Genomic DNA, 26,319 nt, shown 5'->3' on the forward strand with positions numbered 1-26,319 from the left:
AGAACAACTTGACAGACAGTGCTGAACTGCATCTCAATTAATCTTCAGGTTCCCAGCTTTCAGATGATGTACACCACTTCTATGTGACATCTACTGCTGACCTGCTATCTCCCTCTAAAAAATTACCCCCCTAAAAGAGACAAAAAAAAGGGCCTATTGTGCATCTCAGGGGGTTAACTGAAAGAAATCCAATTTATTCAATTTACATTTTCTTAAACAATAAAACTACTATCAAAAAGCAATCTATGTAAATGATTGATCACAGTCATCTGTTTCCCTCAGTGCAGGGCTAATCCAAAGTGTTGCTTACAGTTTCATCTGTTAATCCAATTTAAGAGGATTTCTCGGCAGTGCAAAGCCACCCTCCAACACCCCCCCCGACTCTCCCTTTGTTGTTAGAGAAGTGGAGCTTAACAGAAACCGTTCCAGGGAATGGTTCTGATCTTTATTATGGGATATTTAAAGGTTTTCATCCACACTCTTTTTGCTTATGTTGGATGTGAACCACGAGTCTGCAGGCTATAGCAAATTAGTAGCGAGCTGATAGGGCATAGGGAATATAAAAGGTCCATACAAAGGGGTAAAAAAATGATAACATGAAATGCATAAAAGATGCTTGAGTACAATTCTGGCGAACCTCCAGACAGTTAAAACATGCCTGGGATAAACTGAAAAAAGTGAAATCTCATAAAAGATAACCGAGCAACTCACCAGCCTCTTGTAAAATGTATCACCGCCTCGGGCCAAGAAAATAATGAGTGTGAACAACAGTTGAAGATTTAATAACTCATGTTTGGTAACTTTATTGTTTTTGCAAATATGCTCAGGAACACCGAGCAAATGTTTAGAAGACTGCGAGACAGTCTGTGCTGAGCAAACGGAGACAGATTCACAGTGTTAACATGCACAAAACAACTCCATGTGTCCACAAGTGATTGTACGATAAACACCAGACAACAGGATCGGATAGAAAAAAAGACCAAAGGGTGAAAAAGAGTGCAAAGGTAATAGTAAACAGGATTACAGTTAACAGTGGATCTGTACAATGTCATGTTTTTCTCTAAAACAGATAAAGCTCCAATGTTTATATTGTCTGTCTGTCTATAAAACATTGGCTGCACTAATTAACATTTGGCATAAATATATGAGGTTCCAAAAAAAAAAAAAAAAACGGCACTGTGCACTTTTTTCAACATCTAACATCTATTAAAGCAGATAGGTATGGAAGCATAGTCGTGCCACCATTACAAAAAAAATTAATCAGTTTCTTGTTATAAAGACAAAATGCTTTAAAGATATCCTGGTTATGAGATATTTTTCATTATTATGACATAACTTTCTGCTTATTACTACATTTTTTTTGCAAGGAACATTTCGCGCTATAACATCATATCCTTCATCTTTTTGTACCGAAACATTTTCATTATTACACAAAATCAACATGACTCATTAAAACAAGAAATGTGTCTCATTATAGCAATAAATTGCTATATTGTTATAACGAGAAAAAGGTCCAGTCAGTGCCTAAAGAGATGCTGTAGCCTTGATGAGTCATATAACATAATAATAAGAGACATGTGGCAGGATGTTATTATGTATTATGAGTGTGAACTGTTGTTCACATTGGTTTGTGTATCTATGCCTACTTTCCAGAAGTAAGAAAAAATCATTCAAAATCACCTTGATCATTTGTAATAATGTAGATAAGCACAGATTACAGCTAAAAATGTGGAAAAATTACTTTAGAAGAGAGCACTGGTGCATGTACATATGTGGATATGAGTGAAACCCAGTTACAGGTGTGCTTCCATCCAGCTGTTTTTATGCACATTTTTAATTTTCACATAAAATAAAAACTCAAAATATCGCAAAAACGCTTTTACACTTAGCTGAGGTGGAAACTGGAAAGCAAAATGCGACAAAAGGCAACGGAAACAGATGTGTCAAATTAATCATGAAGGACATGAAGAATGTGACTAATGCCCGGTTAGACTACACGACATCAGCCCGGTTATAGCCCGACAAGGCCGTCGTAGGGTGTCGACTCGGATCGGGAACGATAAATGAGTGTCGTGTGCAAAAATCGTTTTATCTCGTGTAATGTGTCATAGTACACGACAACTGACGCCGCGTCTGGGACGCCTCACGACGTCCCGACAGAAAGTCTAGCATGGTTTTTTTTTTTTTGCTTTCCACAACGTTTTTGTATGCTTATAAAGTATTGGTTGATTTAACTTTATAAAAATTATGAATCTTTCATCTTCTTATAGCAGGTGATGTAGTGGATGCTCATTTGTAACATGAAAAAGTTAAAGCAAGAAAATGTTCTTGTTTTAATGATATACTGAGGAAATATTTGATGTCATGGTGGCAATATCCGCAGCAGTAGATAAGAGAATACATGCTGTGTCATTTTTCTGTTTCACGTGGCAACATACATTGAATTCCTTCATCAGCGTAAGCAAGCAAAAGAAAATCTCTTCACAACAAATAACTGTAACAGCTTCAACATTCAGTACAATTTTACACAATAAAAAAAAAAAAAAGTTCCACCACAGAAAGCTGTAACTGGGTGCTTACAGTATGTTCTACTAAGGCAGGGTCAGTGGCTACACTGCAGCTGCATTGCTGCAGGACAGGCGGACCAAACTTCATCAAGTCACCTTGTAAGGCAAAATCCAGTTAAAAGCACTTCATAAGCAAGGACGATCCTCGTCGTCACAACGGGTACCTCGAAAACGTCACAGATTAGTAAATCAAGCAAATAAATAGGTTAATAAATAGACTGAATCACAAGTTAACACAATGGAAAGGGAACAAAAACACAGACTTTAAGACAAGGATGAGACCACTAAACCAGGATATGAGTGCAAAACAGCTGGAATGGTAGAAACATTATTTTTTTTACTTCCAAGATGGAATGTAACATTTGCCAAACTTGGCATCAGAATCCCACTTGACTTAAACTGAATATGTAGATTCAGTCACAGGAGACTTATTTAATGTATTTTAAATGAGAAAAAACGCATATCTTCATGTCACTATAACCCAGGTGGACTCAATAATAATCCTAAAAAATTAAATACAAAAATATGCAGCATTACAATTCACATAACCTCTCCAAATTTAAGTCGTAACATTTTGGAACGTTAAAATGATGCGAGAAAATGTTGAGAAACTCTGATTTACTCTGGATGACATCGTCATTCTAGCCGGCTGCAACTGCAGATTAACTATGCAGTGCTTGAAGAGATTCTGTGTTAAGACATCAGGGTTACACTGTGATTGAGACATGAGGGATTGTCTGTCTTGTAACATACTTCGGAACAGTTTTCCTGTTCATTGTCTTCATCCGACCGGGAAAGAAGCGCTGATCGTTGTGTTACCACCACGAAGGCAGATTTCCAAAGTGCAAAAAACCTTCAACGATCTGTTTAAAATGACCGCAGACTGTGTGGTGAGTCTGTGACACCACTAAAACTCTCTTCAGATGGTTTCTGAGGTGATTACATGATGATGATTGACCACAGTTATTGAACTCCATGACTACATGGTCGTCAGGAAGCAAAAAGAGGAGGTCCGGGATAAAGGATCAAATATATGCAAATCAGAATCAGTCTAATTCAGCGCATCAGGTGGCAAAGATCGATTGACTGATCACATCATACGTTCGCTTTGGGATAAGTCAAGAACAGCACTTTACAATGATGGGGAAACTATCCTTTTACACGTTGGGAAGAAACGTTGTGAATTTTTGAAATGATTACATCTGACATTAATTACATAACAAGTATTGTTTTGAGAAGAATAAGTAATAACATTTTCTTATGATTGTTGTTTCTTATAGTTTATTCAGTCGGTAGTCCTAGTATGTTGAATAGGTTGGTAGGAGTGTGAAACTTTATCAAATCACTTTCTTTTATTGATGTGACTGTCATGTAATGTTTCTAAATGTCTTCTTGATTTGTTGGGTCTCACACTGTCAGCTGCCAGAGTTTTCAGACTCTCCTCATCTCCCATTGCATTCATTATTATTCATATTTATATAAATGTATTTTATGGTGCTGTTGGATCGCTGATAGACCGCCCCGTTAAAGGTGGGTGTGGGGAAAAAAAGTTTTTAACCGCAATGAAACTGCTGTTCTTGAAAGGCTTATCAACAAAAAATATGGACTGAAGCAAAATATTTCGTTTGATTAAAAACATTTAGTGAATTTTGGAAATAATTACGATTTCTCTTTTTTCAATAAATTTGGACTTTTGGACTGAGGACTGAGGGAATTACAGAGATGGACGGAGTGCCGCGTCATTCGCTCTGTGTGTGTCTGAGAGAGAGGAGGGAAGACAAGGTGGAAGGTAGGCTAAGATTTCATGTCGTCTTGTTTGTCTCTGAAGCATCGTCTGTTTTTCTTTTTGTCCCTGTCAAATATCTGTCCATTCTGTAAACCTACAGACTACCTCTGTGAATGAACACCATTGCTACCATGAATGTATAAATAGGCGATTAGTATACTGTTCCGCCGTGAGAAAAGATTCCAACATCAAAACATTGATTGCGCATCACATTTTCCTCCGGTCACGTGCACCCCACAGTTTGAGAACCGCTGGTGTAGACTAATCTTTATCTGCAGGGTCTGAAAGGCAAGTATCTTTTTTGTCTGCCACTTAGAAATTTTATCTGCCACCTTTGAAATCTATGTGCTAAATGAAGGAGTAACATTTTAGATCTGTTGTCATTCAACGTTTGATATATTTCACATAAAAAACATTATATGCATGGTAAATACCAGAGTTTGAATTACTCCGTAGCTTCTGGGGAAGCCCTATTTTTGGGGGGTGGGAGGGTACCGTACACAAGACTGTACTGTACTTTGTTATTGTCCTCTATAGTGGCTATTTGCATGAAAAACACACAATTCAAAAGATTATGATTATTTAAATATTTGCTTTGATCAAAAAAAAAATCTTGGCATCAGTAGTTTTAATGATATTTTATAAGCATCTTAGAGCTAGTGTTAGGAAGTTAAAGAGATCATAATTCCTTCTCTAGTATCTATTTTATATCGCTGTAAAAACATCTCCTTCAAACAACTGGATCAATTCAAGTTTCTTGCTAAAAGATTACATTTGAACACATCATGATAACGTTTTAATTGACCTTTGCCAATAGTCATTTTTACTGAGCAGAGCTTGAACGCCTCATAATGTAATGTAATGCTACCTCCGTTAACGTTAGTAGCTCCGTTATTTAGCCAAGCAGGTCTGTGCTGCCCACCGGCTGCTAACAGGTTACTAACTCTGACTCACTAAAACTGGTTTGTTGCTCACAGTGTTGCATTATCAGGGAAAAAATAGGATGCGTCCCCTCAGGTTTAGTAGCGCCATGCTTTTGAGCGCTTTTTTTTTCTCTCCGACATAGCTCCGGTCCCAAACAAACTGTAAACATGATATGGTATGCGTCATTGTGCATGCGTAACAGTCGGAAAGCATCAAAGAGGAATAGGTAGTCACAGAGGCATGAGATGCTGAGGAATCAGACAACTATAGGATCCCAATCTATTCCCATCTCTAGCGTTTTCCCTGCCTACCAGAGTGGCGGATGGCCTGATGATTTTACCCGCCGCTGCCAACAATTTACCCGCGTGTGCTAATTTCAGACCATGTCTGCAACAGTGAAAAAGTACAGGTTTCTAACACAATGAACAGAAATAAAAAACAAAAAACAAAAAACATTCAAATGTTGATTTAGAATTGGAATGTCAACGTTCTGAATGAAGCTTCGAAGCGTCAAAGTATTCGGTAGAGCCCCAATCTGTAACACTGTCGTGACTAACTGGTACACTTGAATAGAACAGAGCCATTGTTAGTTCTCACTTGTTCTTTTCCTACCAATGTCAAAATATCTGCTGCGAAAAGTGTTAACAAGATCCACAGAATGCACAGTCAGCAGTTTTCATAGGGACGATTTCCTCAGCAAAAGTAGTTTCAGTGAAAACTGTCCACAGTGAGGTCTGTGGATTTTACCACAGGAATGGGGAAGTTGCTCTTGGACACATTGCTACTGAATTGTTTTAACCTAATTCTTAAATACTGCGATCACCACAAATTAAATTCTATTTCATGTCTTTGGGTGGAGACATGGATAGCATGGATAGATACCAGTAAAAGTAAGTGAGACTCCAGCAGTTCAGATCAGACCAGCACCGTTCCTAAATCTTTCATATACCTGTTTTAGTGGAGCTCAGTTCTTATATGATTTCGACATTAACTGCGCAGATAATTCTCCAAAGGGACCTGTTAAAGGAACTGTGACGCATCTGTGAAGCCAGTAAAATATCTTATGGCCAACTTTTCACTACACTATGTACTTTTCCCACACCTGGACATTTGCAGGTTAGAAAAAAATATATATATCCCTGCCAGATACATGTGATCCCTCAGGAAGGCTCAGGTTTAGGAAGAATAGCTCACATTATGTCACAATCACATGTGTGGCTCGATACACAGTCAGTGGGATGTAGTGAAGAATGGGTCGACAGAGAATAGAAACAGTGATGCTAAATCCCAATAGAGCATTTTAAGATTTAAGTTAGGGGGGCGAAAAGCAAATCCTGCTTCTCTAGATTAGAGCAACAGGTGTGGATGTTTCTACCCAGAAACTGCAAGAGGGGATGAGGGCAGAGTGTGAAGACCATCTGAAGTGAGTTTTGTCAAAGCCGGAGAGTTTAGCGAGCAGGAAGAGGCCTGATGTGGAGATCGGAGAAGGCTTTGCCACATGTTTAGATCTGACCAGCAGGTCAGATGCGTTCTAAGATCAAACCCAAACCAGGTGCTCTCGTGTAATCAAAGCTGCTTCAAATGGAGGTTGTGCTAAAGTGTGTGAGCCTCGTATGTTATCACATCAACAAAAGTAATCAAAGACAGGCCTGAGGGGATGTCAGGAATTTAAAGTGAGGACAAAGAATATTCAGTCTCACCCGGAACATTCACTTCCACTCTCATCGCAGAACATTAGTAGAACAGGAGCAGCCCCACTGTCACACTGCCTGTCAGCAATTCATCAGTGGTGAATGGTCAGTTAGGATGATGGGAATTAAAGCTGGGTTTGTAGGTGTTCCTGCGGTGTTTTCTCCTCATGCCAGCAGCTTCTCTGGGTTCCTGGCGAGGGTATGCAACAGGCTCCTCTGGAAGTCCTCCTCAGGTATTTCAGGAACCAGGAACTCCAGCAGAAGATCAAATATGCAGTAGACCAGATGTCTAAGGGAACACGAGACAGGCAATCAATGTCTTTTCTTTAGTGACTTAAAGTGGCAGTATGCAGAATATTTTTTACAGCTGAACCGTACACTACAAGATGTTTCTGAAAACATTTGAGGAGAGAAATAGGCATTACAGTAACAGAATATTGATTCATATTTGATCAGCGCTGCCTAGTTTGACCGTTTGGTCAGAGTTCGCCTGTGATTGACAGCTGGCTCTCATAGAAGCTGGACGGCAGACTCCAGATCAGCTCTGACTGGTTGTTTTCCTCCAGTCTGTGAAATCTTGCAGATGCCATTAGGAGCACCAGAGAACACAGAGGCACATGATTTTTTTCAGATCACCTGTCTCATGCACTACTGTCAGGATATAGCGTTTTATAAAAATAACTTTTTTTTATCATATTTGCTCCAATTCTACCCACTGCAGCTTTATCGTGAATGAGACTGAGTGAGGAGATGCCATGATAACATAGCTGATGTGCTACGAATATCCGGGCCATGACAGTAGGTAGAAAATAGCTAATAAAAAGATAAATCGCCGTCATGGGTTCAGAGATTGCATTTTGGCCAATGCATTCCGCCTCTTTAACTCTCAGCACGGACTGCTTTACCTGCATGCAACCAAAGTCTGCTCAAACGTGATTGGTCAATACTACTCGGACTAGAAACGGAAATCAGAAAACCTCCGATACCAAAATCTTGTCCTGTTGCCTCACAGATTCTCCACTCATATGCAGATATCTGTTTATAGACATAATTAAATCACTAGTTTGAAACTAGCTAGTAATTAAATGCTTTATTAATATTTCCGTGACTCTTGTTGTCCTCCGTAATACCATACATTGTTATTTTCAGGATTAGGCTGGGCTACTCAACAATTCCTCTTATATATAAAAATGTTTTATGCAATTTCAATTGGTTTGAGTGTTTTAAACACAGGGCAAATATGTCTATTTGAATAAATAGAGGTGAGTGTCAGACCCATTAATGTCAAAACAAGTCTGCAGCCATGTCTATACCACAAAGTGGAACTGACTGTAATAATTGAGTTGTATAGTGTATGTTCACCTGTTAATATAGGGGTCTTGAAGAGAGTCCAGTGCAGTCTGCCAGCTGAGTTTGTACTTGTCTGAGCCCAACATGTCTGAGATCAGATCTAGAGACACAAACACATTGTAAGTTAAGACATTCGTATTATTCCTAGAATGAAATCATACTTTACACCAGGGCCTGACTGCTGATGGAGTTTTGGTGCTGGTACAGTACTGATATTAGAGAGCATGAAATCTGATAACAATATATATTGGCTGGTATTTGTTTTTTACATAAACACATAATAAAAAAATTTATTAAAGAATAGAGACGTACTAAATGTGCCATTTCACAGTTGAAAATTAAGCTTGTCAGTGCTCTCTGTTGGCGATACAGTTTCTAAATGACCTCAAACCTCTTTGGAATCTTTGTGGAGATTTTTTTTTGTTAGCTATCAGCCTACATATACCCCAATATCAATATATTTGTGATAAGCTAAAATGGTCCAATAATACTAGCCTTCCAATGTATCTGTCTGGCACAAATATACACATTTTGGGCTCGACATCGTTACATTTGTCTGCATGTATGTACATGTACCTGGTAGGAGTCTCATCAGACTGTGTAAGGCTTGCTGCCTGGTGCTGTCCTTCTGCTGCTGGCTGCGTTCAAGTCGTGGGGCCGTAGGCAGAGCTCCTCCTGGCCACACTGACTCCTGGATGACTTGCAGATACACCACCCAGTATGAAGTGTGTGTCAGGTTGGCCACGCTCACATCCAGCCATCTGAAATTTATACAGTGGTTTCAAGTTATCACAGTTGATAATGTTGATTATAAAATTGGTTCTTGCCTAAGAAGTCAGACATTTTTTTGATGATTGAATGCAATATTGATGTTTAAAATGCATGTTCCGCTTATAGAAAACTCTGATATATTTAGATATGCTAAAATCATGACATGGCAAACTGCAGCACAACAAGCAACAGCAGCTGTCAGTGTGTCAGTGTGCTGACTTGACTATGACTTGACCCAAACTGCATGTGATTATCATAAAGTGGGCATGTCTGTAAAGGGGAGACTCGTGGGTACCCATAGAACCTATTTTCATTCACATATCTGGAGGTCAGAGGTCAAGGGACCCCTTTGAAAATGTCAGTTTTTCCTTGCCAAAATTTAGCGTAAGTTTGGTGCATTATTTTGCCTCCTTCGTGACAAGCAAGTATGACAAGCTAGTATGATATGGTTGGTACCAATAGATTCCTTAGGTTTTTTAGTTTCATAGGATACCAGTAACTTCACTCTTTAAAACTGAGCCTGCATAACCTAAAAAGCGCAGGTTATATTTATGCGTTAAAGAAATTTGTGCTGTTAAAACAAATTTGCATTAACGCGTTATTATCGTTAACTTTGACAGCCTTCTTTTTTATTGAAAGAAACTGTGTGCAATGGTGAACAAAATGCCAGGGGGAAGTAAACAAAACAGTAGAGAGCAAATAGAGAGAAGCTCTGAGAGCTATAGTGACTAACTAGCGCTAGCCCGGCCTGGTCAGCTACTGTGTTAACTAGCCCTGGGAGTAGTCACTAAATCACCAAGCGTCTGGCCCCACCAATTTTGCATGAATGGGCGAATGAGACTGCCGCTTTACATGAAAATGTATCTCATGTCAAGGTGCAATGACCTTGGCAACAGTTGGTTAACCTCCTGACTCCTGACCAGTACTGATGGCGTCCCTTCAAATGTAACCCATGCCTCACTGCATTCCCACGAGGATTTGAATCTCAAAGTGCAGCAGAAGAGTCCGGCCTGGCAAAGTCTCACACTGGAAGTGATCTCTAACTGAGCCCCATTTCCCTCAAGTCTTCCACATAACTAGTGGATTTAAGGTCTTGTGATGAGTAAATTCAATAGGCTCTGTGTAGCTGGGAGACGTTGACCCATTCCTTCTGACCTGACCTTTTTCACGCCAAGATTTACCATCTGAGGGGTGGAAACACAGCCAGTCGCCACCCAGACTGGATGAGCAGGTTATTTAAAGCACAAAGAAAAAGCTAAAAACAACATCTCAATGTAGCTCAAGCATTTAAGTGTTGTACAGGTCAGGAGCGTAAAGCTGTAGGAGATACTAGCAATTAGGAGGTAGTCTAAATGAAACCAGAGTAACTAACAAAATGTTGGTGTTCCAAGACCATTTCAGGTCTCGAATAAGATCATTTCAGACACTGGAAGGGTTTTCCAGGACTGACAGGCCCTAAAAATGTAACACCATGCAGATGCTGTTATGCAACATTGTTCAAAACCTCAGAGCTCTGTTAAAAAGAACCAGGGACCACCCTCTGGGCCTAATGTTCTGCTTCTTTTGCTCACTTCATGTGGCCCCTAATGAAGTTATTTCATTACCTTGTTTTGGCCAGTTACCACACTGCTGAGCTGCGTTAAGAGAGGCTATGGATGGACAAGAAGTGCCAGCCACAATTTTTGGTTTCCACTATTTTACATGTTTTTATCCCTTCGTATTTCATAACAGCGCAAGAGATGCCAAAACCTTAATAGATGGTGAAGTATTTTCGATTCCTCAAGTCGTACAACTGCAGATGGAAAACAGGCGTGGGAGACACTCTGAACTCAATTAATTATGTAATTAATTTATGTAACGGGCAGAGTTGCCAAGTCTGCTTATTACAAGTGACTTTGGGGTTGTTTATAATATAATAATTTTGGTCGTTGCGGTTTGCGGGTTGCATTTTTTTGGGCTTACTCCTGTCTCTCTCCTCTATACAGGCTTAGTTTGTCCTGTTGCAGAATCCGCACATAACCCTGATCCCTCCACCCCTCCCCTTCCTCCATACACACACACAGATGACTGTCACTCACCGCCACCGCCGCCACTCAGTGTTGAGTGTTGTTGTTGTGAGACAAATGTTGCGCGTGGTTGATGGAGTTTAGCTAACAATGCCAGGTACTAAGTGAGTGAAATATGGCAAAAAGTACAACAAAGACTGGGAAAAAGAGAGTGGACTTAAAGATTGGATTCGCCCTCAAGTGGAGGACGACTCGATGGCAGTTTGCCGTTTTTTTAAGTGTGATATATGAGTACATCATCCCGAACTGCTTAGACAAGAAAGATCAAGAAAAATTACAAAGCTGAAAAAATTACAAGCTAAAAATCAAATAAGCCCGCCTCCAAGGCTGTATCAAGTTCTCTTCATACATCCATGACCCGCTCCCTATGTAGATATGAAGGGATCATTCTAAGCTAATGAAAACACAACAAGTCCTAGTTTCAGGTGATTATACACTAATTAAAACATAGTTATGAATATTGGATTCCATTTCTGCCAATAAATCTCCCTGAATCCTACACTTATTTCAACTTTATCAGAATCGTCACATACGTACAGAGACATACCTACAATTTGACTCTGCATTCAACTCATCCTAAGCAGGATTAGGAGCAGTGTGTCTGCTGTAAAGAGCCCTGGGAGAAACTTGGGTTTCAGTGTCTTGCTCAAGGACTCTTGGACATGCGGACAGTAGAATCTGGGGATTGAACTGGCAACCGCTCTACCCACTGAGCTAACACTGGTTCTTTCAACAGGGAACTTTAGGTTGATATGAAACATTAATAATAGAATAGGTTGGTATGAAAGTAAATTCTACACTCACATGAGCACAAACAATGATAATGTTACACATTGTGCGAGTATGTTGCGGTAAGTCTCCTTACCACTGAAGTCTCTCCTCACCCCCAGTAACAAGAGTGTATTTCGGTCGAGGCTGGTTAAAGCTCAGCAGGTGGACAATGAAGTTTGCCTCTTCACCAGCTCATACCAATCAGTGACAAGCCCACTAAATCACACTGAGTTATGACCGGGCACTGCAAACAGGAATATAATGGACACTGAGACCTACGGTCACTGACAAGCCGGACACAATAAAGAGCTGAAGCAGCAAGACGTTATGTAAACTTATTTACAGTTTGTAAGGGATTCCACAGCCACTTTAGTGCTACAACTGTAAATCTTTAGAACGATTTAATCTCCTGATGGTTTCATGCTGTTGTGGGAGGAAAGTATTTATCATTCCTTAAAGGGCTTGCAGTGCCTTGGTGACTGCCAAGCCTTCATTTTGATGTTTTAGATTTTGACTGCGGAGACACAGAGGAAGAAACTTTTCTGCAGTGGCAGGAAAGAGATACAAGCTGTACTCGCGTGGTATCCTGGAGAGACCCATTTTCCTGTGTGTAGTATATGTTTGGAGACAAATATGGAGACATTTGAGGGCATTCTTCTTTATGGTTTTCTGCAGTGCAATGCATGTTTTGCTGCTATGATAAAAGAAGAGAGAGATGGAGAGCTGGAAGGGTTGAACAGCGGTCGTCTTCCCAGGCCCGCTCATAAGGGGGATAAAGGGGAAAGCTTTCTGGGGCCCAGCCGCCCATGGAGGCCAGCAATAATCAAGTTCATCCTAACTATAAGCTACGATAACCAAATTTTACTTTGAACCAAATATTCACCATTGCTTATTAAAACAACAAAAACAAACATTGTATTTATTGTAGCTTTAGTAAAATTAGGGCTGTCAGTAGATTCAAATATTTAATCGAGATTAATCGCAAATTAATCACAAGCTTTTTTATCCGTTCAAAATGTACCTTAAAGGGAGATTTGTCATGTATTTAATACTCTTATCAACATGGGAGCGAGCAAATATGCTGATTTATGCAAATGTATGTTTATATTTATTATTGGAAATCATCATAAAGAGGGCATGTCTGTAAAGGGGAGACTCGTGGGTACCCAAAAACCCATTTTCATTCACATATCTTGAGGTTAGAGGTCAAGGGACCCATTTGAAAATGGCCATGCCAGTTTTTTCCTCGCCAAAATTGAACGTAAGTTTGAAGCGTTATTTAGCCTCTACCAAAAATACCACATTTTTATATGATACCAGTATCATCACTCTAGCTTCAAAATTGAGCCTGCTACAACCTCCAAAAGATCGAATGCGTTAATGCATTAAATAAATTAGTGGCGTTAAAACGAATTTGCATTAACTCATTATTATCCCGTTAACTTTGACAGCCCAGGTTCCAGAGCAAGCAAGTAAGTGGACCTCTAGTTGAGATTGTTTTGACAGCTGCGGTTTCAAAAGGTCAAGAATGAGCTGTAACCTCAAATACGAGGATGTTTCTCGTACAATGACTGGCAGGGAACATTGGTACAGATCAAGGGTCTTATTAAAGGTATCCTGAGTTTTAGACCTCTGGTATCATTATGGAGCAGTTTTATAGGTCCCCGTTTAGTTTGTCTCATGCATGAGGACGCACATGTACACACACGGGTGATGCGCTGGCCCTTCCAGCCAGTAGTTTCTCACTATTCCAGTGATCGACAGGTGGCGTTAACACACCAAGATATGCATCAATGTGCCAGCAAAGACAGGAAAGAAGAAGATTGCAAGCTGGTTAACATGTATGTAACCAGTTCAGGTTTCGAAATGTTGAAAAAAAAAATAATAAATCAACTTTGCAAATGTTTAATGAGGAAGGAAATGCACATGCAACACCAACAATCTGTTATTCATGTCCAGTTAAGGTTTGTGTGAGGACAATCATTCCCTGTGTGGTTATATGTGGAGACCATGAAAAAAGGATTTTGGGGGACCTTGAACAGATGGGAGCAGATAAAAATAGTGTGTGTTTTCCCGTAATGTTCATCTGTGTTTATCGGCAGGAATCATGCAATGTGTTCCTAAAAATAAGCCACTGGTTTAGGACAGAGTGTCCAATCTAGCTTCACACTTCAGTTTAAATTAACACGCTGACAATGTCTGGTCTGGGATCTGATTTAATTGAGGGCAGGCAGCAGACGGACTGTTCAAAATGTTCCATGTTAAGTTTCCATCTGCTGAGACTAATCAGCATGCGCTAGCGCTACTAGAGGTCTGAAACTATGCAGTTTTAACAGCTTGTGCACTGGCCTACATCATAACACACGGAGGAAGAAATTTGCTATCTAGTTACATTAATTGATGAATCTGATGAGGAACCGCCTTGTCCTGTCATGTCTGAATAAAACTGTAACGGACATTTAGACAAAAGCTGTGTCTAAAGGACAAAAAGCCATCACTTTAACAGATACAGTATGTCATCACTTCATCATTTTATCCTGTTAGACATTTGTGTGAAATTGTATTATATGTCTCGGTGGACTGTAGAAACTGAATTGCCCTTCGAGGATAAATAAAGCTATCTGTATCTGTATCTGTGGTTTACCACTACTAATCTAATAATCTGCACAAGACTGAGCAACTCATTTCACTATTACATTTGGAAACAAATACTGAAAATGAATGTAACCAGCCACAGTGGTTCAAACATCACAGCCTGTAACAAACTGATACAACTTGTAACTGGACAATAGGAAGGAAGCTCCATGTTGTCTGTTTCACCCCATAATAATGAAAAGCATCGGTTTTCACTGGACACTGTGTCATTCATCCAGGCATGTTTCCCCTCAAGCTATCTACACTAGAGGTTCAGAGAGACACTTCTCAGGATTTAAAGGCCGTGTAAAGGAAATTCAAAGATTTGTTTCTAAACACATTATGATTGTTGGAAAAGTATAACTGAAAACATGTGCAAAGGCTGTGAACATTGTGGTACTGGATTGCAGAGTTAGACCGTTAAACTGTTTTTCGACAGTTTTGTGTTCAGGATTTTTGTAGGCGGGGCTGAAATCATGGCTCGATGACGCACTGGAGTCATCCTTAACATAACTCCACGCGTCTTCAGAAACCTGAACCTTTTTGAAAGGCAAAACAGAAGCCCAGACAATTACCAAAGGTTATCTCGACTAGCTCAGTCGGTAAGCAAGCACTTTGTCCACAGCCTCGAGAAGCGAAGCCGCGAGCCACCCTCGCCCTGAGCCTTTCCAAGCTGACTGACCGCCTCGGAGGCACACGGTCTTCCGTGTGCCACATTTCCCCAATCCGCCCATCGGACAGCGATTCGTTGCTGGGCTCTTCCCTCTTCGCTCGCCACTACTGAGGGAATCCTGACAGGCTGTACCTTCCCTGTTTGTTGGTGTGGTTTCAGCAATGAATGTATTAAGAGAGGTTTCAGGTTTCAGCGCCTTCAGCGACATGCCCCCAGCGTCTCAGAGCTATTTTTCCATGATTTTGACAGCTAATTTGATATACTTGCCGATTTTTGGGCTGGGTGGTTACTAACACATTTTTCTGTGGTGTGACAAACCCAGAATCCATATTATTTTTGCTTTACACAGACTTTAAAGACTGACTCATGTACTCAGACCATAGTTATTACAGCAGGATATGGAGTCAAAAACACATTTTTTAATGTTTTGGTCTAAGTGAGTGCATCACAGCTCACATACGCAACAAGTCTGTTATCTTAAATTACCTCCATATGTTTAAGCTGCAGGCAGAGTCTCTTGAGTACAGTACGCTGCTACAAATAAAATCCTCAGACTTCCTTTCAGAGCTCAACAGGATTAACGCACACACGCCCTTCTCTGAATTTGATCTTCAATCACTGCTGCTACCATATAAAGATTTTGACAATGTTAGTGCTGATATTACATAACACATTCTGATAGTACATGCCAGTGGTCTGAAGTTCTGTTGTAACAGAATCAAATGTGTTGTGAAAATAATAAGTCCCTAGACTTAATATAGAAATTGATTTTCTAAATATGGATGATGCACACAGGCTGGGTTATCAGATAGCAAGTATACTATCTGATAACTCAGTCTGTGTGCATCATCCATATTTAGAAAATCAATTACTGTTTTCATCTTACTAAAACAAAGTATTGTGCAGTTCCCTGTAAAAAGGATGAAATGAAACTCATCTACATCATTGAGATGGCACACTGAACAAATCAACTTTTTTTTCTTCCAGACTGGTAGTGGTATGGTAAAATAAGAATAAAACACAACGCTTTTATTCTGAAATATTTGCAGGACAGTGTTGTAGAACATTTAGTGACTTGCAGAGCTCCTTTAATGAATATAGTACAGGGTTTTAATTGTGGATTATTACTAATATTTACAAATTAACACACGTTTCTTAACCTTTCTCTGTCTAAAATAAATATAAATGACATTTATAATGAAATGGTCATTATGAAAGGCAAACTCAATGTAGAAAGAGAGGGCTGACAGCAGCAGCTAAAGCAGCAGAAGCGCAGCTGACACGCAGCTGAAACGCAGCTGGTATTAACACCCGACGGGTGAATCACGCAGCCGCCACGCGACGCAGCCGCCACGCGATCTGGACGTTCCTAGTGTGGCCACGGCGTAGGAGGAAATTGCACTATTTTGTTGCTGAAAAGCCGTCAGCCTGGTCTGTCAGAGGTTCAAGAGAGTGGAAAATAATTCCAATTCACTTGTGAACACAATACAGGGGAACATGCATGCAGATTTTCATAGGAAAGATAGGTAATGCCTTTCTGCCGTCGTACTAAAAACCTGCTCAACTGTGACCTCAGTCCTGAGGTGAGTGTGACGGCTGAGAATTCATATTGTTTACTCCGGTTCCCATTAAGAGTTCTATTGTCAGTAAATGGTCTTACATCAGAGAAAACAGCAGGAGGACATGAAAACAGTTTACATTCCCACAGATGAGATCATTTATCTGTAGCCTGTGAGCAATAAGGAGGGATCACCAGTCATAATGTGGACACGGCACTGAGGGCAGACAGGAGTCATGTGAAGATGAGCTTTGTACAAGACCATGACCGAAGAATTCCTGGGTTTCTTATAATGAACACACCATGACATCTCTTGAGACTAGACGCTGTGCTAGTAGTGAATGAGAGCATGGCTAAAATGACAAGTGTCTGGGACTAATGGAAAGGCACATTTTCTCCTTTACATTTTTGAATCTCGAGTCTTCAGAGCAGGGTCTGAAATTAGAACCCGCAACCCGCCAATGCGCATAAATTGTTGGCAGAGACGGGTAAAATCGGCAGGCCATCCGCTTCTTTGGCGGACAGGGAAAATACACAACAAAGAGACACGTTTAGTAACGTTAGCGTATGATTGGATAGAGCTACACATATCAACACGTATCAACCTCACTAGCTCAAGTATCAATTTCATCCAGTGAGCTACCTAGGGTTTGGAAATTGGAGCCAATGTGGAAGTGCATTAAACTTGTATTCTTTCTAACAGCCAGCAGGGGGCGACTCCTCTGGTTGCAAAAAGAAGTCTGATTGTATAGAAGTCTGTGAGAAATTGAGCCTACTTCTCACTTGATTTATTACCTCAGTAAACATTGTAAACATGAGTACATGGTCTCAATTGCTAGTTTCAAGTCTTCTTCAATACAGCATGATGTTCATTTAGTAAATTATGGTCCCATTTAGAATCAATTAGACCATAAAGCAGGCGATGCTTTAGGGCGTGGCTACCTTGTGATTGACAGGTCGCTACCACGGCGTTGCCCATTCTGGCAGTTGTCCATGTTTTTGTCTTAGAACTTTAACCCTTTCATGGTGTGTTTTCAGTTCATTAAAGTTAATTATAACTTATTTGATCACCTAAAAATGTCTTATTCAGCGTTCAGCTGTACTTAGCTCCACCCTCTCGTCGGTGGTTGCAAAGTACCAAGATGGCATCGGCCAAAATGCCAAACTCGAGGCTTCAAAACGGCGGTCCACAAACCAATGGGTGACGTCATGGTGACGACGTCCACTTCTTAGGGTGCTTTCACAAGCCAACACTTAGTCCACTTTAATTGAACTCTGGTAAGGTACCACTCGCTTGCAAGAGGTGTTCTTGGATTGTTTCCAAGCGAACCATTTATTGCCAAATTACAAACTGTGGTTAGTAATTGAAGATTTCTGAAAGATTGATGAAGCTGAAAAATGGCTTAACTCTTGTCTGTCCTGACGAGGCTCACAGACTGTGCCAAAAAATCCACTAGATATTTGGCACTGTAATTAATACAGAAATAGGGAGGAAATAGCAGACACATATGAACTCTTAACAGGATTAAAACCACTGGTCAGCACACACATTATTCAAAATAATCCAATTTACTTTTCAAAAATGAATTCTGTCCAAATGGGGTTATCATTGCTAAAGAATGGCTCAAAGCATTCAGACAGGAGAAAGATTTACTGAATGAGTAGGAATCCTGAAGTAACTGAGCACTACAACAACAAAGATTCATTCAAGACATGGCAACACATTATAGTTTCCTAACTGCCTTGACACATATAACCAATGTCAATGATACAGCTCTAAAAAAATGATAGTACATCCCATTGTTTCTTTGAAGAGAAACTCTGTCGTGGCAAAAATAAAGTCAGTGCCAGGTGCTCACCAAAACCAGCTCTGTTCAGTTTAAGAAGCAGGGATAAAATTAGAGGTCAGTCAGTATGATGAAGTGTAAATTGTCCAGCATTAACAGCCAACCCTTACTCATGGCTATAGACAGAAGTAGAGACCAAGATTAACTCTACATCTGTTTATATACAACATACACTATTTTTGGATATAGTAGCATTATGGTATGTACGGTGTTTACTATGTGAAATTATCCTGTGCTAAAACAACATGTTTCCCATAAGTACAATGTATTCGGGCATCCCACCTAAATAGATTTTGCCCCCACCCAAAAATATATTTTTAGATTTTTTTCCATTCAAATGCATGCTGCCAGACACTGTTCAAGGGTAGTGGTTGGCTAGCTTGCAATTCCAATGCTGTTTTGTAGCCCACCAGTGCAACAAAAATAGTTTCAGAAAAGGGTGAGAAACACTGTCTGCACAATAAACTGATTATCTGAGATGTAGGATGGCACGCTGTTTAACATAAGTGAACAGAAACGATAATATAGACAGGCCACTGAATTTCAAATAGCATTAATGACTATCTAAATAGTGATGTCCTGATTGGTCTAATGAGAACTACTGTGGTGTTTACGTCACCCGTTGACCACCCAGTGATGCAAGGCTTCTCCATTGAAACAGTTCACATATGAGCTCAACAAGTACATATGATGTTCCACGTGAAACAAAAAAAATCACAATATTAGTGTTTTCACACCCTGTCAACACCGAACGTGCTTACCGGCAATTCTACATTTTACTCTTTGGTGTACCGTGACTTTTTCTTGCACTCCGGCACTTCTCACAAGCTGCCGGTGCTCTTTTGAGCTCTTCTCATTGGTTTGAATAGACTCAGTTGGTGCACAAAAGCACCAACTCAGCCTCACCCTCACCCATCCGTTAAGCAACATTTGATGTGCTATGTGAGCTTGTTTTCTGATGAGCTTGTTTTCTGATGTTGCCAGGTCACTGTCAGTCAAATGGGACCACACAAATAAAGGTCTCCGACTTTGACTTAGATTTTTGCTTATTTATTCATGAATATTCAATGTTGTACAGAGAAACAGTTATATTTGAAAACCAAGTTTTCAAGGGGCTTTATTATCCATCCATCCATCCGTTATATTAACCGCTTATCCTATTCAGGGTCATGGGGGGGCTGGAGCCGATCCCAGCTGACATTTGGCAAAGGCGTGGTACACCCTGGAGAGGATGCCAGACTATCACAGGGCTGACACGTAGAGGCAGACAACCATTCACGCTCACATTCTCACCTACGGGCAATTTAGAGTCAACAATTAAGCTAACCTGCATGTCTTTGGACTGTGGGAGGAAGCCGGAGAACCCGGAGAAAACCAACGCTGACACGGGGAGAACAAGCAAGCTCCACACAGAAGGGCTCTAAGTCAAATTCGTACCTATGACGACATGTACACATCAATGATTGTGGCACACCGCCACAACCAAGGAGATGCACAAACATGCAAAAGGCATGATGAGACCATTAGCCCTCAACATTAGGGGGCAAACGCAACAACAGGAAGGTGGGTTTCATCATCATTTAACAGCCTACACATTGCACAGTAGTAGTCATACTATAGAAAGACAGAGAGATACATTCCTGCAGATTTACACCTGCAGAGGTACAAAGAGACAAACCAGACTTACAAACTATGCAGTTGTGAGCACCACATGTCAGCAGTGAGCACAGTTGTTTTTTACCCAACTGTGTGATGTGTCTGCTCCCAGCGAGGCGTACACCTCAGCCGAGCCCCCTGCCGGCACGTGGCTCATCACATCACCACCTCCATTCAGGCCACGGTGCCGTCTTACAGCCGTCTGCCGTGCTGTCTGAAGTCAGCTCTGTTTCTGTGTATGTCTGAGTGTGAGCACGTACATGGTGGGTCTGGTTTTATTGGGACTGTCGTGGCGCCTTGTTCCCCTGGGCCGGTCAAAACATGTGACGTTATGGCCCCGAGACAGAATTGAATCACATATGGCCTACATACGTGTCAAATCTTAGCACATACATGTAGGACATACACTGAGATAGGTCAATGCATGCAAACATGAAGACACACAAGTCAAGGTTCCTGCCTATACTACAATAACATCCATCGAACCTAGTCTCTGCTGTCATCACCATTGCAGTCTTATGGCAATCACCGAAGAGATTACTTTTCCCTTTGGCCGACGCAACCACCCACAGATTTAGACCCTGCATACACACACACAGAGTGCTTTCAACCAATTAGAGCTGACAAATAGCCAAGTAATTCTATATGAGAGATTGTGGTCTGGTGAGAGTCTTAGACTGTACAGCAGTATTGCTACCATGAAAACCACGAGTTCTTTTCCAGCCTCTACTCTGTCAGAGAGATATTTTTCAAGCAAGAGGAGAGCGCCGCACCAATGTTCTGCTCTCTGCCTGTGGACTTATTGTGGCTTAAATTCAACAAAACATGTAGTGCAACTAACCATGTTTCCATTCACACAGTTTTATGCGCATTTTAAAGGTCCAGTTTGTAGGATGTGGCGGTATCTAGTGGTGAGGTGAGGAGATTGCAACCAACTGAAGCCTCTCACGTGTGCCAAGCGTGTTGGAGTGTTACGGTGGCCGACGTGAAAACGTGAATGTCCCTCTATAGAGCCAGTTGTTGTAAGAGTAGCGTAGGTCATTTGGAGCAGAGCCAGTGCGTAGAGTGTGTGTACGTGGGAAGTGAGTGGTGAAGCAAGAGAGAGAGAGCGGCGGCGATGGTAGCGAGTAACGTTATCGACTCCGGCCCAAGCAGGAAAAGTCAACAGAGTTTGGTTTGTCCGTTCTGGGCCACTGTAGAAACATGGCGCTGCAACATGGCAGACTCCGTGGAGAGGACCCGCTCACCATGTAGATATAAACGGCATACAAACGGTAACAAAAACACAACGATTCTTATTATCAGGAGATTATACACTAAAGAAAACATACTTATTAATATTATATTCCATTTCTGCCAATAGATATCCCCTAAACGCTACACACTGGTCCTTTAAGGTGTTGCATTAGAAAAGCTGCATGGAAATGGGAAACATTTGATACAAATTCCTCAAATGAGCAAAAAGGTTTTATGCTCACTTGTGGTTTTTGCCTCGAAAATGTGCTATGGGTGCTATGGCCGAATAAATTCTGACATAGCGAGCATTTAACTCACATGACTGATCAGCTGTTTCTGCTGTTGGCATCTTCCTGGAGATATATTTATATTGTCTTTGTCTCTGGACAGCATGAACCATGGTCAATACTAGCTGACATAAAAGAACAATTAAAATGTGTCCAATTGAAACACAATCCTGAAGACCTCTCTCCATTTATCTATCGTAGATGGGTTAGATGGCCAAGGCAACTTTTTTTGTTTTGTTTCTGCCTCGCAACCTCTTCTTTTTCTTCTCTGTTTACTGACAGATTATAACCTATAGGGCCAACTTCTGACCGAGCTATGCTGTAGCTGAGTTTATGGAATGGTTGATGGAAACGTGCCTAATTCGCATTTCTGTTTTATGACATTTCAAAAGTTCGCTTAACAACTGAATGGAAACACACGGCTGCAAGAGTCTCATCTGAGGAGAAGTTTGCAAAATAAAAGTATATATCACCAGCCTGTTCTGTCAGCCTTCTACTTTTACAAACGTCTTGCAGATGTCTGTGCCCTCTGTACTGGTATCAGTATACAGCACTGATTATAAAGAAAAGATTGAAAGAAAGCTACAGTACAGGCTACAGTACAGCAATGCTGATTTAACATAAACAGAGTAGCAGTGCTGCACACAAAGGAGTAGGTGGTTGTTGCTGACCCAGGACTGCCTGGGTGAAAAACACACTGCTCACACGAGAGAGCAGAGGGACCTAGCCAGCTACTCTCTGTGGTAGTGATTACTTCAAATGCTTTGCTGGGCCTGCCAGGAAAGAGACGTTTACAGCGCAGGTGACATACTATAATCCTAAGAGGAAAATCCCCTCGAGCATTGCCCTTGAGTTTCCAAAGATACACAAGTAGCAGACGTAGAGAGTAGGCAGTGCCAACCCAAAATGAGCTCAGAGGAGGATCCCTGAGAGAGTTAGAGACAGAACACAGCTCCACATGTTACATCCTCTCACTCCTTTTATTCATCTGGACTGACTGGTAACACATTTTCAACACACTGTGAAAATAACCTAGACTTGTAATGCCAACTGAATGTGAGATATAAGATATAGTGTAACGTTGCTCAGAAAAGTCTTTAAAGCTACAGTCTAACTGAAATTTGAATTGTCCCCACTTTTTGTGTAAGGAAATATAAACTGTAATTATAGTCCTCGCAGGACCTCTCCCCGGGGCTTGCTGGCACCCGCCAGGCACACTTCATCCGAGGCGGTCAGTCGGCTTGGAAAGGCCTGGGGCGAGGGTGGCTCGCGGCTTCGTGGCCGCAAGCTTTACAGCGCCCCCCCGCCCGGACCTCTTTTACAAGTTTACAGAAACACACAGTCTTTGCAAATGATTTCAGTAATTATTTTCCAACATTTATAATGTGTTTGGAAACAAATCTCTGAATTTCCTTTACACGGCCTTTAATTATAATAGCCTGTGGCTCTGGCGAGCAACATGATGTGAGAGAGATTGTTCAGGTTCAAAGCTAAAGTTGAAAAATAATGTACGTAGGTGCAGACAACAATAAGTTTCCTCTGAGCGGGAAACTCTCTACAGGATTTCCAAACTGTCAGTGCATCATGACGGGGATAGCCCTGTGATTAAAGGGGGGAAAGTAGGTGCGCCAAGTTAGCCATCCTGATGAAAACAACTAAAGTAAACCTATTGAATCGAACAGCTCAGTTGTAATGTTAGTATATCCAGCATCCAGCAGCAAAAGTGAACTGCAGTCAATGAGCCGTGGTTCGTAAAGGCCCGCTGCGGACGACATGCTACGCTCATTCCGCAGTGCCCTGAAGCCCCACCCCCGCTGCTGCACAGAGTGCTGTGCACTTGTTTATTCATATTGAACGTGTCCTTGTCCAAATTGCACCAAATTCGACACTGCACTCCCTTGGGTCCCCAGCAATACACCCGTCAAGTGTGAAGTAGATCGGATTAACGGTTCTCGGGATATGCAAAGAACACAGACAGAGATTCCTTGCTTTATAGTTGGATGCACCTATCAAATTACAGTACAGACATTAGTCAGGTTCAATCCAAATGTAGCACAAATCTTAATAGGGTTTCCAGAAATTCGGTAAAAGATACTGCTTATTAATGTGCATCGTCATCCCCTACCGTTATGCCAACATTAAGAGTGAGCGCATCGAGATAAACAGCTGGTGAGGCTAATTCTCCAGTCGGGAGCCAATAAACCATTGCAGAAGAAGAGGGTGCAATGAGATGATGTCCTTAAAAGAGCACCTGTCAAACCTCTAATGATGGAAAACCATGTAGAAAATTTGTACTGTTTCAAGTATTTAGTAGAGGAAGGTTACAGTCTCTCTTTTTGTCTGCCGCAGACTTTTTGGTCTCTTCAGTGGATGTTTAAGTCACGTGCTTCATTGCTCTCAAAATCTGTGTGCTGGATTGTTCTAACTTCCATTTATGTCCATCGCTCTCTTTATGCTCCTCTGGGAAGTGGCCGGGCAAAAAAGTTTAATAAATAAATAAGTAAGTAAATAGTTAAAATAGTATGTATATTTATAATAGTTTTATTGTTAAGCACAGGCCATTTCGGTAGAGACATTAAAATTATGACATTAGAATAGAAATAATTTGTTTTACTTTTATAAGGCGGAGGTGTTACTGGCATCCGGTAGTCACTTTCAGTCCAAAATGGGGGGAAGTGTAGCTCTGCTGCTGTGCGCTGATGTTGCAATTGAACGAACAATTGACTTACACTTCTTAGCAAAACATTCTTTGGTAACACTGCAGAAACATAAATACAATTTTTTTTTTTTTTTTTTTTGGTAATTATAATTTTGACTGAATAAGTACACAAATCAAAACAAATACCAATGATATGCTGATTTCTTAGCAAAAATGAAAAGTTTGACTTTAATTCTTTAGCTGTGACTTTTAACCTCAAATAGATACTCAATGAGAGTTGTAAGAGAGAGTCCAGTTATACTCAAAAGCCCAAGGGTCTGAATCAGCTGATTAAATGAAATGTGGGGCTCAACTCCAAACAATCAACCTGACACAATCAAGGACAATCAAGATACAGGGGGGAGCTGCTTCGAATTCTTGGCAGGAAATCAATAATCAGTGACGCAAGAGAATCCGAAACACGTAAAACATCAGCTGAGCTGGCCGACAACTATGTGTTGGACTCCAGTGGGATTTATTTTAGTTACCATTTATGGTAAACACAGACAAGTATAACCAGGTCCCGCGTTTGAGCTAAAATAAGCCTACGGACCGTTTTCGACAGACGAGATGTCATAGCACAAGTATGTCTCTGGAGACAGAAAACGAACCATGACTTTGGAGCCACATCTCGGCGCCCAAGGCTCAGGTGAGCGTTGAAAACTGACATCAGAGACGTGAGAGAGGCCAAAGGGTCATTTCATCATGTCATCATTTTGCAAACATCCCGACAGCGTTTTAGCACGCGGCACTTGTCCTCCATCTAACTTTATCAAGAGTGTGGACAATAATGAGGCATATTATCTTTCATGTCTTGGGGAGGGAGGATTCTGGTGTCCCTACAACTCACTAAATAAGGATAAATGGACATAGAGGCCGGTGAACTGTAACTGATGGCACACAGGGGCTAAGTGGGATGAGTGTGTTTTCATAACCTTCACGAGAAGTGACGTTGGTATTTGACCTATAATGTCCCCTTGAGACGATTACATACGTCTGTAGGAATTGAAAGCAACTGCAGACTACTATTAGCCTGTAATAGAGGACAATATTTATATTTCAACAACGTCCGTCGATGTAAAAAGGGAGTAAAGCCCTGAGCAAACGTGATAGTGACATGACACAGGGCACGCTTCCAACTGAAACACAGGGTGAGATATAAACCACTCAGACAGCCTGATCCCACTATGAGGAGTGCGTCTGAATTTGTCTCATCTCAGGAACAGCTTGTCCAGGGATGTCACACCTCCTACACACTACAGAGCCTGATAGATAGCCTGCACCATTATGTAACAGCATCTTTCCATCCAACACTCCCATCAATACCAGATCTGCCATGTACAGCCAACCCCTCTGACCACCGGCACACTGCTGACAGGAGAAGCTTGGAACTTCCAAGCAGGGCTTTTCCGTTTATACCTCACGCCCGGCCCCACTACCCATCAGTCAAGGAACAGCACCAGAACAGAAAAATAGCAGAGGACTCTAATATTCACTGTGAAAACAATCAGCGGTGTCAAGAATCCTCCCGAGTTGTAGATGGATGGTTTTCGGGCCAATTCTTTAGGAGGAGATTCCACACATCGCTGTCACTGAGAATCATTAGGTCCGGGTCACAGTAGCACGGCATGAGGTCTTCTGTTATGATAAGACGTGTTAAAAAATGAGCTCTGACACTCGTAAAGTCGGGCAGAGGTGCCAAATTAAACACCATGTCCACAAGTTTAATTTCTACAGCTACTAAAGTCACAACTAGAAGATTAAAAATAGACTTGTCTTCAAAGCCAGACACACACAACTATTT

The 26,319-nt window shown here is 41.1% G+C and overlaps 1 protein-coding gene across 2 annotated transcripts in view; it reads right to left on the reverse strand.

Annotated features, from left to right (window-relative positions):
- Positions 1-771: 771 nt before the first annotated feature.
- The window catches only part of LOC119491414 (sorting nexin-19-like), a 49,659-nt gene continuing 24,111 nt past the window's right edge, over positions 772-26,319 (reverse strand). For both annotated transcript variants that reach the window (XM_037775443.1, XM_037775444.1), the window contains exons 12-14: positions 8,895-9,079; positions 8,331-8,418; positions 772-7,257 (exon numbers count right to left, since the gene is read on the reverse strand). In XM_037775443.1, the coding sequence (XP_037631371.1) occupies positions 7,134-7,257; positions 8,331-8,418; positions 8,895-9,079 (397 nt within the window). In that variant the 3' untranslated portion in view covers positions 772-7,133. The remainder of the gene's footprint in view (positions 7,258-8,330; positions 8,419-8,894; positions 9,080-26,319) is intronic.

This window comes from Sebastes umbrosus, chromosome 7 (assembly GCF_015220745.1).
Source record: "Sebastes umbrosus isolate fSebUmb1 chromosome 7, fSebUmb1.pri, whole genome shotgun sequence".
NCBI classification, from domain to species: Eukaryota; Metazoa; Chordata; class Actinopteri; order Perciformes; family Sebastidae; genus Sebastes; species Sebastes umbrosus.